The 18,362-nt window shown below is 38.5% G+C and overlaps 2 protein-coding genes across 3 annotated transcripts; one reads left to right on the top strand and one right to left on the bottom strand.

Moving 5' to 3' along the window:
- Nucleotides 1–9,789: 9,789 nt before the first annotated feature.
- On the top strand, nt 9,790–11,252 carry LOC137727249 (uncharacterized). The gene is made up of 4 exons (XM_088684906.1): nt 9,790–10,083; nt 10,293–10,392; nt 10,533–11,091; nt 11,189–11,252. Exons 1-4 carry the CDS (start codon nt 9,790–9,792, stop codon nt 11,250–11,252), a joined length of 1,017 nt encoding a protein of 338 aa, XP_088541032.1.
- A 2,938-nt stretch (nt 11,253–14,190) lies between these two features.
- Nucleotides 14,191–17,817, bottom strand: LOC137748119 (protein DETOXIFICATION 27). Of its 2 annotated transcripts, XM_068488212.2 has the most exons (10): nt 17,481–17,817; nt 17,264–17,356; nt 16,815–17,185; nt 16,646–16,732; nt 16,396–16,452; nt 15,570–15,808; nt 15,361–15,479; nt 15,034–15,120; nt 14,846–14,934; nt 14,191–14,718 (listed from the first exon to the last, which is right to left on the bottom strand). In XM_068488212.2, exons 1-9 carry the CDS (start codon nt 17,592–17,594, stop codon nt 14,866–14,868), a joined length of 1,236 nt encoding a protein of 411 aa, XP_068344313.2. In that variant the 5' UTR covers nt 17,595–17,817; the 3' UTR covers nt 14,191–14,718; nt 14,846–14,865. The 2 variants fall into 2 exon arrangements, with proteins under 2 accessions (XP_068344313.2, XP_068344305.2); XM_068488204.2 differs by having other exon boundaries at nt 16,815–17,356.
- Nucleotides 17,818–18,362: the final 545 nt, after the last annotated feature.

The following is an 18,362-nucleotide window of genomic DNA, read 5'->3' as shown; positions in this document are numbered from 1 at the left end:
CAAAAGGTTTTCCATCAACCATCACCATCCTCAGGTGTTCCTTGAGCCCAGGAACAAACCCCAAACAACCTTGGAGGCAGCGGAGCATCGGAGAAGCCGAATAGAAGGCCATCATTTTTAGGGTTTCCAGCAGATTCGAGACGAATTGAAGCTTTTCCCGACCAAATTGGCCTTAGTCATAGGTATGAAACTTGTTCTACTCGTTGAGATTTTCGTTCCTGTAAAATTTAAGAATTTTTTGAAATAGTTGAATTTTTTGACGAGTCAGGGAGGCCGACTCGTGCGGCGGCACTTGGCGGCGGCACATGGGTTGAGATCCTACCTGACCATCCTAGGCTAATTTGATGCCCCGATTCCATAATTGACATCTGCTTAGTGAAATCCTGATGTTTTAATATAGTTTTGTAGTTGACTGCCTAGTTGGCCGTCACTTGGTTATTATATGAATTGATGATCTGACCATTAGATCATAACCAAACTTTAATATGTTGTAGTAAGTAATATTTGAGAACCATATAAACTTATGGATTGGGAATCCGATGTACATATCTTCTTGAATTGGATTTGTAAGTTCGTAAAATAAAATGTTGACCACCACTTGAATTGTGATTGGCGGAGATCCAACTGGTAAGTTTTTGTATGTTGTTTTAGATGCATAATGTGGATCTTTAAAAGTTACGGATCGGAAATCCGAGGTGCAGATCTTCCGGATTGAGTTACGTAGGGTTATGGACCCTACTGTCGACCTTTGATCGACGATTGACTTTTGGTTAATGGGTTTCAAATCATTCTAGAATGTCCTTGGGGATGGGTTTTATGTAAGTTACATGTTCCATCGATAAGAATTTTGAGACGTGATTTGATAATTGTTCTAGACGTCGATCGTTTGTGACGCCTTAATATTCATGCTAGGGAGTTGTATTGCGGACTTCAGGTGAGTGGATCTTTTCCTTTTTATAGTGTGTGTGTGTGTGTGTATATATGTGATTGATAGTTTCCATTTATGCATTTGAAAAAGAATTCCTTACATATGCTTGGATTTGACTAAAGTTTATAAGAATTAGCGAAATGACAGAATTTATGAAATATACTACATCCTATGCGATGCACAGGTACACTTATAATCTTTGATGCCATAATTATATCTACGGCTATGAATGTTAGTATGTTGATTAGAACTATTGAATCATTATGTCATGCTTATATTTATGTAGTCTGCTCATTATTACTACACCCCAGTGTTAGTGCTCGCCTAAGGCCAGGGCCAGTCTTTCACGTGTACATTCACCTCCGCACCGCACACTCGCCTTGGATCTAGGTAGGTGCCAGTCCTGTCGTATAGGTTGCATTAGGCAATTCCGACTCATAGGTGACCGTGATTATCACCAGTCTTCACGTGATTGTAGCACTAGAGCGTATATTATGATTACACCCAGTCCTATCGTACAAGCATTTGATCACTGCAGCTCAAGGGAATGCTGAGATAACATGCACTGGTTTAGATGAAGAAACTGCCAACGCTTTGATTCTTCAGGAAGCTACAACTGAGGCTAAGAGGCGAGAGGCTGGAGAAGGTGGAAACACCTATGAGTTATTTGGAGATTCAGAGGGTAAGGTCGAGCCTGAGGCAAAAACTTAGGCACCAAAGCGGACGTAGACAATTGTGGTGGAAACTTCTGATTCTGAGCCAGAAAAACAGGCTGAAAGACAACCTAAGCCCAAGCGGGCAGCTCTAACCAGGAAGAGTACACGAGCTCAGACTTCCAAGACTTCAAAATCCTCAACTGCCTCTATTGCTGCTACACCTGTAGCTGGAATGAAGAAACAAACAACTTATAGTAAATGAATCCTATGTCCGACTTCCGCCTTGACTTGTATTCTATATGTTTGGGCTAATAACTTTGTTTTATTTGAATATAGGACCCCCAGCAACCAAGAAACCCATCACTGTTTCACTGGATGAACCATTGGGCATAGAAATGCAACAGAGGGCCAGAAAGCATCGAGATGCTGCCCTTAAAGAATTAGAGGTATGGTCTGTTTCTTTATTCTTCAAACTTTCCTTCCCTTTCTTACTTTTTTGACAGTATGAAATAGGAGATGCGGGCAGAAAAAATCTCACTGCCCAAGACTTCTTCTTTTTTAACCTAGTCAAGGCAAACTCCTCCCTCTTAAGCAAAATCCATTCCCTTGGTGGTGCCTCATACTTCTCAATTCGATCATTCTATCGGGAAGATAATGCATTTCATGGAAGATGACAACAACTCGGTAAGTATTCCCCCCTCCCCCAATACTTTTGCATTGAAACTCTCTTCTCTTTATATTAATTGTCCTCTATTTCCTTCAGCTTTCCCTATCTTAGGAATTCCATCACACACCGGTTTCTAGGGAACCAATAATACTAATATGCAAGCTTTTCAGGTAGCTCCTGCTGATGCGCTCGAAGCTTCTGAAGTGTCTGCTTCCCAACCTTAGGTTCTCCTTCAGGTACATCATTACTTAAACCTTCTGCTTTTCTTTTTCCATAAGTTAATTACTGACTTTTATCCCTACTCTTGTTATTTGTAGGTCTCTATTGAAGGTTCGGGCCCTGATTCTCCTTCCTTAATAAGCAATGATAATTTCCCACATCAATCAAATGAAGTAACTCCTCCTCTACCCTCTTCCAAGGCTCTGAGCTCAACTCAGGTATATTGTATTTTCTTACCACGCCTATCATTGTCTTTGGAAAATTGCTCTTTGAACATGTTTGTCTTGGTTGTAACAGGATTCTAGATAGGGCTCGGGCAAGTCTCCACTGTGCTTGATACGGAAGAGAGATCTTCCACATCATCCTTTGGTTTCTAGGGTTACAGAGATCCTCATCCATAGGCCTAAGAAGAAGCGGGCCAAGATTTATGCAGCAGCAACTTCCAATCCTGCTGCTAAAATTGAGGCCGCTCCTACTGTCACGGCTGAAAGTGTTAGAGACGTGCCCCTGGCTTTATCAGTATCATCCTTGCTCGATCTGGTAAAGAAGTTCGGGCGAATCCAAACTAAACTATGGTTACCTCTATCATCCTCTGAATCTCATCTTCTTGAAAATGCTCGTCAGATCTTCAAGGATTGGGTGAAGAGGGATTTTATAGCCTCTTTCAGCCTTAAGATTCTTTATGATGCAGAGAAGGCCCTTATTGAGCTTTTCAAAGCTCAGATGCTGTCTAAGGCTCAGTATGAGTCTTTTCTGAATTTCTTTGAGAATCTGTAGGCACTAAGGGATCAGCACCATAAGGTAAAGCGGGCATCCAATAAAGTGAAGTGTTTTCAGGAAAAACATGTGAACAGTACAGCCACCCTTCAGCAGTTGGTAGAGGAAGGGTCAATGATGGAAGAAAGGATTGCATGGTTAATTCTGAAATCCAGCGCTTGGAAAAGCAGTTGTCTTCGCTTAAAGCCGAGAAAGTGACCCTCACCAACCATCTTTCCTAGAAAGTAGAAGAAATGAAGAAGATTTCTCACGAGGTTGAGGACTCCAAGGACCAACTTGTGAATAGTAACATGTATCTAGGAGAACTAAGCCGAATTTTCACAATTATGCAAACTTAATTCTTTGGAATAGTTGCCCTGGCCGAGGATGTAAAATTGTTAGGCTAAGATTTCTGTAATCTTTTTATGAAATGAATCCTTTTTCCAGGTTTAATTTGTTTTCTCTAAATTTTAGCAATAGTAATCTATCACCACCTTTCTCAACTTGCTTAGACCTCCTCGATAATGTTCCCTCATATCTTTACAAGTTTGGAAAAACTTAACATCTAACTGGATGTTTTTGTGAATTTTCCTCTAAATTTGCCCGATCTTGTCTAAAAAGTTTTTGAACACTTCTAACAAGTCCCTTGATTGAGAGTTCCCTCAAACCATTGGAAGATACTCCCTGAAGTCTTATTCTCTGCTGCCTGGATGATGCTTATACGGTTTTCATGTTTTTCCTTGCCTTGGTCAGCTTCTGATCAATGATGGCTTTTGCTACTGATACCTTTAGCTCATACTTATATTGGCGTTGACTGTATAAAACTACCTCCTTTATTATGACTGCTTTGGATTGTTGGGCATCTTGAGAGTTTCCCCTGTAGATTTTTCATTCTACTTTTCCCTACCAAGTGGCTTTCCCATTCTCTTTCTTGGCTCACATTAAGTTAATCATGTTTAATGGGGCTTCTGGCAAGCGATTTGTATCAATCATCATGTTGGCCTAAAGCTTCTCTAATAACAACTTTCCTTTAATGATGAGATCATGTATCCAGCCTCTAAACTGGACACAGTTGGTGATAGAGTGGTTGAAGGTGTAGTGCAGCATGCAATACTTTTTTCCTCTTAATTCCTTGGGCTTAGGCAATAGTTTGGTGTTATCAGGCATAATTACTCTTGCCCGTACCAATTCCTTATAGATTTCTACGGCTTTAGTTAAATCAAAGGAATAGGTCTGATATTTTAGGGATTTTATGGGAACAAATCCATTGTCGTTCATTACCACCTTTTGATATTTGACCAGTTGAAGCAATCGCTTTACCATCAAAGGTTTAAAGGGAGTGGTCATCTCTGATGCACACATGTGTACCATTTCTCTCCCATGACCATCATTTTCTTTTGGCTCTCCCTCAAACTCCACTTGGTGGATGACAGCTTTACTTTTGTAGAAATGTGGTGTTTTCGAATAATGCTTCAATTGCTGTTCTTCAAGCAACATCTTCTCATACTTAGTGGTCGTAATCACCAACTCTGGCAGCTCATTAAACTGCAGTCATAAAATTTCTTCCTTAAGTGTAGTCTTAAGGCCTTTTGAGCAATAACTATAAGCTGGACATGGTTGATAAGAAACTGGCATCTCATCCTCGTCTTCCTAAACCCCTTAATGAAGTTTTTAGTAGATTCGTGCTCGTACTATTTTACCTTGACGAGATCGTTGATGGTCATTTCTGGCTCTATCTTGTAAAATTGCTCATGGAAAGCCATCTCTATTTGCCCCCAGTTAGTGATGAAATTTGGGGGGTAATAGAGGGTACCATTAAGACGCTAAGCCCACCAACGATTTCCCAAATAACCTTAACTTATAGTTGGGATTGTCTTTAAACGCCACATAATAGTTAGAGAACTTGAAGATGTGATCCCTGGAGGACACATTGTTATCTTCTCCGCTGAATGTTGGGAATGAGGCATCTTGAAGTTAAGAGGAAAGGGGTTCTGCTCATCAATGAACTTCAGGTAAGGCTTTTGATAGACGATTCTAAACAGCGGGCAAGCTTGTGGCTGGGTATTCCTCACCACCATTCTTCTTAACTTAGCTAACTCATCTTTGAGTTATTGATTGGCTGTATTATTAGGCGGGGTATGATGAAGTGGTTCCCACTTCAGGCTATGATCATTGCCCGAGTTAATCTCCTTTCTTGTCTTGGGCTTTTTCCATTTGACCTATCCTCCTTTAATGGCCATTGGTGATGGCATGTAAGGAGGAGGTTTGTTCGCTTTGGTAGGCTCCCATTTCCCACTGGATTCCCCGATCAACTGGGGAATCCCATAGTTTGTTCTTTCTTGCCCACTCTGCCTTATACTATTTAGTGAAAATAGGGGGTTGAGCAACTCTTCTTCTAGGATTTCTTCTAACACTGGCTGACTGGTTCCAGATTCTTCTTTGTTCTTTCCTTTATTCCTCTTTTCCTTAAGGAAAGGAAACAAAGGAATAACTGGCTCTTCCACAGGGCTGGCTTCTCCATCATTCCTCTGACACGGTCATTTTCAGGGGTAGAATATTCCAGATCTAGCCTTTTTTGCAGATTTCCTATTAAGGAACATAGTCTGCTTATTTCCTCTTTCGTTTCTAGAGAGTTTTTCTCCATGCTCTTCAAGATAGCTATCACGGTAGTCCGGATGTTTTCATTTGTGATTTTCCCTCTTGACTTCTCAAAAGGAGTTGGGGGTTTCGTCAAGACAGGCCCTTGCAAGTTTTTGGGGAGATTTTGCATGCTAGATCTTGGTGTATATTGGAGTGGTTTCTGCTCTATTTTCCTCCTGAAGGTTTGTTCTTTCATTCGTCTTGTTGACATACAACACTTGTGGTCCTACCAGGTGTGCCAAAACTATGTTTGGGTAGGAAATCTCATTGGGAGGGGTCCCTGGCTCAAGCACACAGCTCCCCAATGAGTTGGCACTTTGGTTGATTGTCGGGCTCTGGCTTCCCGAAATGTTGCAAGAGGAGGATAAAGTTAGTTCTGAAAGGTGATTTTGTGGGCCTTAGGTGTAGGCATTGAGGCTCACAATCAAAACTAACTAAGTGCTTAGGCATGCCACTACCATCTTAGTATGGTAGATGTAGAACAAGTGTGTTTAAGCTGATTACTTGCGACTCAAGTTAGTCTGACTTCTTGTTATCAAAGGATTGTCGTAGATGGGTTAAGTCTACATTAAGTTCTTTTCTACGCCTTAAGATGAAAGACTTTCAGTTGGTTATCTTGTATGCTTAAAGGGTAGAGGTCCAGATCTAATCAAGTCATTAGTTTAATTCACATTTAGTCTTCTTATGACAGTAAAATCACTAAGTGAACTAGATGTGAGAACTGATGGAACTTTTGGTTCATCGAAAGACTGGAAATGACTTGAATGTATACTGGGGAATACATCATAATACTAGATCTATTAACTTAAAGACAAAACAAAGAGAGTTGCATAAGATTTCACCTTGTCGAGCAAGGTTTCAATGTCTTGCGGTCTCTTCTCTTTGTAGTTATAGGGGGTTGAGTACTAAAGCAGGATGGGTGGCGAACAAGTTTACATAAGAGAATCGATACTACAACATTTAGAAAAGGTAGCAGAGCTTTTACGCTTAGACAAAAGATATCTTTTTGAGGGGAGTCTACAACTAAAAGGGTACAAAATCTGGACAACGCAAAACTTTCTGGGTATTTGCTTGACTGAGAGTCAAGTTGTATATTTGCTTGTTTGATTGGTTGAGTGTCCTTGTCTCTGGGCCCTCTTCCCCCTTTTATAGGCTAATTAACCCGACTGTACTGCTTCTGCTCTTGCCTGAAAGCAACTGAAGGGTAGTGAGTCATCAGCATTTTTACATGTTCTGCCATTCAGAAAGTGCTTTTGGGCCGGGAGTAGGTAGGTTTCCATTGGTTGTCACTTCTCTTGTAAACACCTAGCCTGTGCATTAAATGGGGAGCCATCATATTGTCTCGAGATGGGTATCTGGGCTTGACTCTGGGCCTCAGGTAAAATCTCCTTTTTGAGCTCTTTTGGGCTTTCTTCCCTTGAAGTCCAAAGTTAAATATTAGCCCAAACAAGATTAGTGCTATATCAAGCTAAAATATTTATTACCCAAGCACCCTACGTACAAGTATAACTGTGGTACGTGGAAGAGAGGAAGACGCACATTTGGGTTGTTGATTCAAATAGAACAAGTGGAGGAAATGCTGCCATGCATCGTAAAAGAATCGGATCCGAAAATAAGTTTTCAATATCGATCCGTCCTTTCAACTTCATGTTAATTACATTCAAATTAAAGCTCGTCAACAACTTTCAAAACGTTTTTGGCATGCAATATCGAGAGCTGCGTGCAACTTAAAACGTGAATGCAATCAATTAACATCTTTGTCAGGTCCCAATTGAAAGGCATGAAAACAAACTGAGGAAATTAACGTTGTCTTCTTCGATCATACAAAAGAAAAACCATTTGTTATATATATATATATTTTTTTTTTTTTTTGGTTTCAACGTGTCAATTTATACTCAAATTCAAATATTGTTGGGAATGAATCTGACATATTAATAAGACAAGGGACTTGCATGGGCTTATAAGTAGTTGAGCTACTCCCCATATTGTCAATTGATTTACGAATGGAACCTCAATTTTTTTCATAGCATAAAAAACAAGTATCCTACATGTGAACCCCGATGGCCACACGGTGCTTCACATCACCCCATTCATGGCTTTCTTTAAAATAGAAGTCTGAAGTCAGATCGATAGTTAGCCACACCTTCAAATAGAAGTCTGAAGTCAAATCGATAGTTTGGTCCAAATAAAGAGTACTTGATCACAAAGGTTTAGTCGGCAATATTTTTGTTGTATTTATTGGGATTATTTTATTTATTTTTTATTTTTTTTTATTTTGGGGTCAGGAAGCTTTAGGTTAAGAACTCATTTCTCGGATGAGATTTATATAGTCTTGAACAATTTAGAAATGATTGCGTTGAGTAGAAAAGTTAGAAATATTTGTTATACATTGGAGTATGGGATTTTACCATATATACCTCATTCACAGGAAAAAAGACAACATTTGCATACGTCCATGTAGAAGTAAAATCCTTGCATGAATCTGTAAAACAATTTTACAATATATAGGGCTATAACAATCCCTATTAAATAAGAACTAATACAATAATTACACGCATCAATTACTTGATAAATAAGAAACAATAATTACAGAGAATAATACAAAGTCAACGGTTTGATGCTAATATGATTAAATTACGGCAATACAACCTTGTCTAGTGTTTAGGATTGGCTTGAACTAGATAACTCCTTAAATTCAATGAATGCTGAGTGTAAACATGGATGTGAACTTGCATAATTTGTCCAAGTTAGAGGTGGAATATGAATGCATAGTTTGTGTGAGATTAGTTTTTTTTCATGAATTTTTTCATTTTCTAGTTTGAACTTGGACAAACCATGCAAGTTATAAATTGTTCCAATTTTAGTGTCATGTTTTTAAGTTCGTCGATATCAAATTTTAGCACAGCCAAATGAACTTTTACCCTTTTTTCATTTGGTCAAGTAACTCTTTATTTTTGCAAATTCAACAACTTGTATTTTGCGGTGAAAATAAGGGGCCCGAAAATAGGACTTGCCCTCTAACCGTAAGACATGTCGTAAAAGAACTATCACACTTCTATTTAACATCACAATAACTAATTACATTGTTATCTTTTGTTTTGTTTTTTTTTTTTTTTTTAATTTTTTTTAATTTTTTTTAAAGCGTAGTTAAAATACAAACAAAGAAACAAGGCAGCAATTGGCCAGCCAAAACCTAAAGAGAATACAAGCAGAGCAACAAGGCCAACACAAAATATCAAAAATAAACCCGAATCGAGGGGAACCACGTGAGCAACTCGATAAAGTATAAAACTTGATGTGTAAGATGTTGCCATTTGTTATTAGATTAGAAGATCTGTTAGTTAAGACAGTTAGCCTTGTGGTTATAGGAGTATAAATATCTCAGCCTTGTATTACTTAGATATTAAGAAATATAAACAAGATTCTTCCTCTCTCTCTAAGCTCTCTCTCTCTCTCTCTCTCTCTCTCTAAGTCTGCTGCATTCTTCTTCCCTGCTATGTACGATTAATCTTGATTTAACATGGTACCAATCGCCATTGTTGCATGCACATAAGCTTCGATCCTACTTCTCTGCTTCCGCTCAGTTCGAAGGCGTCTTCGCATTCATAAATTTGTCTCCGGTATCTCCATTTTTCTTCGTCTTCTTGCAATTCCGATTTCTAGGGTTTCTTGGTTGGTCGTGATCCTTCTTCGATCATCCTTTCTGCTCCCTCAATTCTTGCATATCAACTGTTTGCTATAATTCCGCACATAGAATTTTTCGAAGTAATTTCCATGGTGACTGCAACACAACTTCAACTTGTGCAATCTCGGATCATTGCCTTAATCTCCACCATTTTGACCTTGGTGAATGTAAAATTGATGACTCCAATTACCTCAATTGGCACTTTCAGCTACAACTTTTGGTGGAAAGCAATGGAATTATGGGGTTTGTTGATGGATCGCACCCCTGTCCTGCTCAACATTTAGTTCCATCTGGTGAATCTGGTGTACATTATGACCCTAATACTTCTGTTGAATCTAATGCATTTGTGGTCTGGAAAATGCATGATAGAGCTATAATGCAATTGATCACTGCCACTTTGTCTCCTGTTGCTTTATCCTGTGCTATTGGTAGTAAGAGTTCTCAGGATATTTGGACCCGTTTGAAAGAACAGTTCTCGACTGTGTTTCAGACTAGTATTTTTCAAATGAAGTCCAATCTTTCATTAAGAAAGGTTCTGACTCTGTGTCTCAGTATCTTCATAAAATAAAAAAGGCTAAGGATCACTGAGCTGTTGATGAGGTTTATTTTCCGGATGAAGATATTGTTATACTTGCTCTCAATGGTTTACCCCCTGAATACAACACCATTAGATGTGTTATTAGAGGTCGTGAGAATGTGATCTCTCTTAAAGAGTTTCGATCTTAGTTGCTTGCTGAATAGATCATTGTTGCAAACTCTACAACTGCACCATTTAATACTGCCATGGTTGCAAATAATGTCTCTCATCCTAGAAATGGTCAATCTTCTAATCATGCACCTGGTCAGTCTCAATTCTTTTATGGTGGTTATAAGTAGTTTAATAGGAATAAAAGTAAAGGCAAAGGCAAGTTTAATCAAGGGGTTCAGTTCTATCCACCAAACAGTCTACTCAAACACATATGCTTCCTACACCAAATCCAGGAATACTTGATCAATCACCAGTTCAGTATTTTGGTACTCCAAGTTCACCGTTGCTGCCTACTTGTCAAATTTGCAATGCTGATGAACACACAACACCATTTTGTCAATCTAAACCTCCTGATAGAGTTCCTTGTCAAATCTGTGGCAAACATAATAAGGGTCCAAATTTTGTTGGCTCTACTCGGCAGTTATATCCTTCTCAGTTGTATTCCTCCAACTTTGGTGCTCCAAGTTATACTGCTACCTTTCAGTCATCACCAATGCAGTGTCAACATTTTCCTCCTCAACAACAATCTTTACAGGCTATGCATACTGTGATGACTCAGTCCCCTTCAACACCATTTACTTCTCATTCTAATCCTCAAATGTGGCTTACTGACTATGAGGCTACCAATCACATGATTGCTGATCTCAACAATCTATCTCTATCCTCTCCATATCCTACATCTGAGACCATTCAAACTGCCAATGGTAAAGGTTTGCCTGTGTCTCATATTGGTAGTATAGTTCTCAATATTCCCAAAATGAATTTTGTGTATCCGATTAAGCTCAACTCTGTGTTATATGTTCCTAAGTTAACACAAAACTTGTTGTATGTGCATCGAATCTGCTTAGATAATAATTGCTGGCTAATTTTTTATGCCTTTTGCTTCTAGATACAGGACAAGGCCACAAGGAGGATCATTTACAAAGGAATGTGTAGTAATGGACTATATCTGATTCCTTGCCTTTCTGCAATCTCTCATGCATCAAAATCAGTACCATTTCAAGCTAAAGCATTTCTTGGTCAGCATATTCATTTTACCACTTGGCATAATAGACTAGGTCATCCATCCAATAACATTGTTTCTTTGATGTTAAGTCAAGCCAATATTCCTTGTCCCAAAGTTTCATTACTTGTCATGTGCTCTAGTTGTTTGGTGGGTAAATTTTGTAAACTTCCATTTCCACTAAGTACCAATAAGTCTGTAAAACCATTTGCTATTATGCACAATGATCTTTGGGGTCCAACACCTTCTATTTCAATTGATGGTTACAAATATTATGTGACCTTTATTGATGAATGTACAAGACATTGTTGGCTTTTTCCATTAATGAAAAAATCTGATGTCTTTGCTACTTTTGTTGCCTTTCATTCATTTGTTGTTACTCAGTTTGCAACTACTATTCGAACTTTACAAAGTGATGGAATGTGGGAGTATGTTAGTAAACCATTTCAATCTTTTCTTCTAGCCAAAGGAATTACCCATCATATTTCATGTCCTTATACACCTGAGCAAAATGACTTAGCTGAGAGAAAGCATAGGCATATTATTGAAACTACTGTGAAACTTCTACAAACAGCTAGGTTACCTGTAAGTTTTTGGTCTTATGCTTGTCAAACAGCCATATACCTCATTAATAGAATGCCAACTCCAATGCTAGAAAATAAATCTCCTTTTGAACCCTTATTTGGGCATAATCCTGTTATTTCACATCTCAGAACATTTGGATGTGCTTGTTATCCATTATTAAAGCCTTATAATGCAACCAAATTACAAGCCAAAACTACCAAGTGCATTTTTCTGGGATATGCTACCAAATATAAAGGGTATATTTGTTATGAGGTTTCAAAACATCAAATTTATGTCTCTAGGCATGTAGTATTTGATGAGACACAATTCCCCTATAGATTTGTTGGTACATAATAAATCAACATTTATACCTTCTGTAACTCATAGTTCACAACTTCCATTTCCTGTGATTTCCACTGATAATGTTGTTTTGCCTATGCCTACCTTTCATTCCACTTCATCTCATGATTATTTATTTGTGCCTGCTACTTCTCACGTATCTCTCTCTCTAATTACATCATCACCAATGTCATCTCAGTCCATTACTGGTTCTTCCACTTCTAATCCTCAAGTCCCTATGGCACTTGTTAATGGTCCTGATGCTACTCCAAAAGATCACTTTTGTCTTGAAACATTACCAATGGTCTTGGAGGTTCCACTACTCAATTTGCATCCTACGCAAACTTGGAGCAAAAGTGGGATTATAATGAAGAAAGCTTTGTTGGCTACTATTCAGGAGTCTGAGTATACTGATTTGTCTCTCATTGAACCAACTTCATATAAAACTGCAATGAAGGATCCTACTTGGTTTAAAGCTATGCAAAAGGAGGTCAGTGCTTTAAATAAACAAGGTACCTGGAGTCTGGTGGTGTTGCCTTCTACAAAGAACCTGATGGGATGTAAGTGGATATTCAAGATTAAGAGGCATTTTGATGGCACTATTGCTCGTCATAAAGGTCGCCTAGTAGCTAAAGGGTTCAGTCAAGAACCTGGAATTGACTATGGGGAAACCTTCAATCCTGTGGTTAAACCCACAATTGTTAGGCTCATATTAGCTCTTGCAGCTCAATTCAATTGGTCCCTTTGGCAACTCGATGTAAAAAATGCCTTTTTACATGGCATTTTAGAAGAAGGAGTGTATATGGCTTAGCCTTTAGGGTTTGCAAATGTTAATTACCCTCACTTAGTTTGTAAGCTACACAATTCTTTATATGGACTCAAGCAAGCTCCTCGACCTTGGAATGATAGGTTTACAAAGTTCTTGCCTCACTTGGGTTTTCAAAACACCTATTCAGATTCCTCCTTGTTTGTCAAGAAGGTTGACTCTAGTGTTGTCATTCTATTGCTTTATGTGGATGATATTATCATCACAGGAAGTGCAATTGTAGCTCGACAACAAGTTATTGATACATTAATAGCTGAGTTGGACATCAAGGATTTAAGGGACTTGCATTTCTTTCTGGGCATTCAAATCTCAAAAACTGCAACTGGTTTATGTTTGTCTCAGTCCAAATATATTTTAGATCTTCTCACTAAGACTAAGATGGTTGATTCTAAACCCAGTGACACTCCTTGTTTACCCTACAACAGGCTTCTCAAAGATGATGGTGATCCCTATAACAATCCTACCTTGTACAGGAGTGTGGTCGGTGCTTTGCAATATCTAATTTTTACAAGGCCCGATATAGCCTTCTCTGTCCATCAAGTGTGTTAGTTCATGTAAAATCCTATGGCTTCCCATTTCACTATTGTCAAATGTATCCTGAGGTATTTAAAGGGTAGCCTTTATCATGGCATCTATTATTCCAAGGGATCGCTGCAATTAAAAGCCTTCAGTGATGCGGATTGGGTAGGAGACCCTAATGATCGGAGGTCTACTACTGGCTTGGTTGTGTTTTTAGGGAACAATCCTATTTCTTGGTCTTCCAAGAAGCAGTTGGCAATTTCCCGATCCTCCACAAAGGCTGAATATCAAGCCCTATCATCCACTTCTGTTGAAATAGACTAGATTAAGCAACTGTTAGCATTTCTACAGGTTCCTTTACCCTCACCACCTGTTTTATTTTGTGATAATTTGTCAGCAATTGCTTTGGCTTTTAATCCCGTTCAACATCAATGCACTAAGCACATTGAGGTTGACGTTCATTTTATGCATGAAAGAGTTGCTCAGAAATAGCTATATGTCTAGTTTGTGTCCTCTAAAGAGCAGTTTGCTGATATTTTGACCAAAGGCTTGAGTTCTCCTTTGTTTCATACTCATTGTAACAATCTTATGCTCCGTGCATCAAAGCATGAGTTTGCGGGAGAATGATAGAGTATAAAACTTGATGTATAAGATGTTGCCACTCGTAATTAGATTAGAAGATCTGTTAGTTAAGACAATTAGCCTTATGGTTATAGGAGTATAAATATCTCAACCTTGTATTACTTAGACATTAAGAAATATAAACAAGATTCTTCTTCTCTCTCTAAGTTCTCTCTCTCTCTCTAAGTTTGCTGCATTCTTCTTCCTTGCTGTGTAAGATTAATCTTGATTAACACAACTGACAACCAGACTAACAAGGGGAAGCAGATGTAGCCAATACCACCAAGTAGCAGACACCTTCAAGCACATGAGCAAGGCAATAGAAGACCACACAAAACATGCAGAAAGAGACCTCCAGCAACCATCAGTCAAGTTTTACTATCTTCGTTCTACATTTATGAAACCGGCCGTATGTCTTCTCGTAACTCTTGTTCTGTATCTGCTTTCCAGCAGCAATAATCAGACAACATCCTTTTCCAATTCTTGGATGGCACCACGCCACCATCATATTTTGGTACTAGTTGGCGCTGTTACCACTTCTCATCAGCTGTTAATGACGAAATTGATCAAAGTTAGTCTGCAAGTCCAAATTGGTGAAACTATCATTTCATACTACAACGTACATTTGGTTAATTTGAAAAAAGAAATCACAAACTAAAGAGAGAAACCGTCACCTGGACCAGTGCATAAATCATTAAAGTTGAGCTGAGATCATTGGGTTGGAAGTTGCCTCCTTTGCTATGTGGATTCTAGTTCTGTGCACCTGTTTTTTATATTTGGACCACAGAAAAGTCCAATTAAATTACATCAAGAATTCCAAAAGGACTGCTTTTCACAGAATCACCATTCGAATTGTGGGTACCTCTTTCTCCCATTCCAATCTCATAGTGATAGCGACTAATATCAAGGTCTGAACCACAGTTCCAGTGATCATTCCAGCCCACAATCCCTAATTAGGACATGTAAGATCAAGAAATCAGATTAGATTCACAATTTGCACGACATTTTGGAGCAACATCAGTGAAATTGCTTTCTTATAGTTTGCTATGCAGTTAAAATATGCAAGGCCACCATGTACATTTCTACCTTTCTACACAATAACTAAAACCATGGTAATTAAACATCTGAAGCATGTGCGGTTCCAAACATATATACATAATGATGTGGTCTGATCAGGATAGGTAAATACCTTCAAACCAAACGATAGCAACCACCCCATACCAACCCCAACAGGAACTCCTACAAGGTAGTAGCTACCTATATTTATAATTGCTACTATCGCTTGCCAGCCAGATCCGACTGCTACACCTGCAGAAAAAACATATGACGATGAACTTTTCGATCAAACTAAACATTAATTCTGAAATTCTAAAAATCATGTTTTCTGAAGTGTCTCACCTGAGAGCGCTGGTTGAATGCAATTAAGAAGAATGGTGAATGCCAGCAACAGCGATAAGTCATTGACCGTTTCAATGACCGGAATGCTTGAGGTAAATATCATTGCAATCTCCTTATTAAATGCTAGTACTGTAACCCAAAATAGAAGTCCTACTGCTAGGGAGGTCAAGACTGAAACAGTAGTTGCAAATTTTGCACCTTTGCCATTGCTGGCACCAAGTTCATTTGCTACACGCACTCTGGAGCAAGTAGGTAATATTCATTTAGATTTCTTGAACTGACACAATTGTATGTAAATGGAACATATGAATCTGCAGGTTCATATACTATAGAACTGTTCTGATAATTAGAACGGCTGTCACTTACATTAGTACAAGTGAAAATTCTATTCTGTTAGTATATCATAAAGAGAATTCATAATCAACAACTTATGACAATGTTTACTGAAGAAACACAATATTCAAGAGCTAAACGATACTTGGAACACAGTGATACTAAGTAGAGTGACCTTATTACCTAAAAATAAAATTTCTAACATCAAATTATTTCATGTCACTGCACTGGGAAAGAACCAGTATTGTGTCCACAGTTGCTATGGAAAATGTCATGCATTGCATAAACTGATATAGGAAAAATTATAGTTGTATATACTGAGCTGGAAGTGGGCATCATGTGGAAAAGAACTATGTTCCTGATACTCATCCTAAAAATTTAAAATGAAAACCAGAGACAAGTATGGACAGATCTTATCTCCTCCACTTCCCTAGATTTCAGCTAATTCCTAAATTCAGAGATAGTCATGCTCACAATATCACCAGCAACATACCCAGTTGCTGCCAAAAATCCCAGCGGAATCATGGATTCCCAAGCATAGATAGTCATGCTGCAAAACGAGAATAATGGAATTTACAGAAACAAATACATAAATGATAGATGTACGCACTCTGTGCATGAAATTAAATGGAAAAACCAAACTAATGGAGTACCACTAAGAAAAAGAAAAGTTAAACATGGTAGAGAAGAATTGGATGGTAAAGAGATACTATTTTGGGTCAATGAACGTTAGAAACACTTACCAGATGGAAAGAGCCTCAATTGAAATTTCAGCATTATTCATAAATCCAGACATTATGACCAAGCATCTATAGTAGAAATTCTCTAACCTGAAACATAAAATGTGCATAATGAACTTCGATCCATTATAAATACATACGCGCGGCATACAGAGAGAGAGAGAACACATACAAGAGCATGACCCCAGAAGCTACAGCAAGCTTAAAGAAATCCCACAGCCCCAAAAAAGCTTCAACTGAAAACCCAGTCCAAGTTTCAGGGCACCCACCACAGACAGTATATGCAAACAATGCGACAACCGATACCCACCAAGCAAAACCAATAGTAAGAATAGTCCCCACTATCCCAATCTCCAATTTAAGCACAAAAAGCCAACTAACAAATACATGGAGTGCCAAAACCCCACCAGATACCCAAGCTATTACCCCCATCTTTAGCTGGCTCTGCAAGAACCTCTGCAGTGTCATCTGAAATGGGAAGCTCAAGTGAAATGGAATCGACCACAGAGCCACCAATCCGGTCTGCTCCGCCACCGCATCTGTCTGCCCAATAAGCTTCAACAATGGCGCAGCGAAAACAAACAATGGCAATAGCAATAAAGAGCACAAAAACAAAACTACCCAAGAACGCTGCATGTGTATGCCCAACATATGGTACTGTTTGGCTCCGTAGGCCTGGCCACACAGTGTCTCGAGCGCGCTCGCCATGCCAAGCTAAACAAACCAAACAGAGATTGAATCATTGAAAGTAACAAAATTTAGAAACCGGGTAGTTTCATTTGTACCATTTGAATTGACCATTGATGTTAGATTTGAGGTAGGTGAGTTATGGTGTTACCATGAAACCGAAACTGATGGAAATGATAACGGTAGTGACGATGGAGATGGCGGTGAGGTCGAGGTCACTGAGGTGGCCGGCGAAGGATTGGGTGATGACAGTGACGGAGAACATGGCGATGCGGCTGAAGATGGAGGGGCCTGCTATTTGCCATAGCTTTTTTTACTCCAGCCATGTGCGTCTGAACAGATTACAGTCCTCTGCATCTTCTTGATCTTGGTGGTGGAGGCAGAGTAACAGAGTGAGAGGGTCATCTTCCCCTCCCTCTGCTCTCATTGTCCGGACACTCTTTCATTGGAGGTGAATCCTGAAGTTTTCAAAAGCTTATATTTTCTTTCAATCAAAATCCTTTCATCATATCCGTTCATCTTGTACATTTTGTGATTAGAAATTATTTAAAATTAAACACAAATAATACTTGATAAAACTGACTGCATAATTTACGATGAGGGGATACGATTAAAGGATCATCTGGATCATCACAAAAAGATCCAAAAATGATCCTCATTCTTTTTTTTTTGGAGGTGAGTCTTGAAATTTTCAAAAGCTAATATTTTATTGGATAATGCTTGCATTTCGCGTTGACCGGATGAGCTCATCATTTTACGAGTAATGACATACTTACTATTTATTTGTATTATTTTTTTAATAAATGTATGGTTTACCAACACTTATGAATTTTATCTCTATTATAGAAATTACACAAATAGATAGTAAAATATACGGTAAGAATAACATTTTTGTTTTTTCACTCACAAATAATGTATTCCGAACATAGATTAATCATAATTTCTTAATTTCTTAATCTTCATTTAAATAGCATCGTAACAATAAAACATTCGAAACGTCATTTAGTCATCCAGACATACTGAAAAAACTATT

This window comes from Pyrus communis, chromosome 15, assembly GCF_041283825.1.
Source record: "Pyrus communis isolate YQ-2024b chromosome 15, ASM4128382v1, whole genome shotgun sequence".
NCBI lineage: Eukaryota > Viridiplantae > Streptophyta > Magnoliopsida > Rosales > Rosaceae > Pyrus > Pyrus communis.
This window is presented reverse-complemented; position numbering and strand designations above follow the sequence as displayed.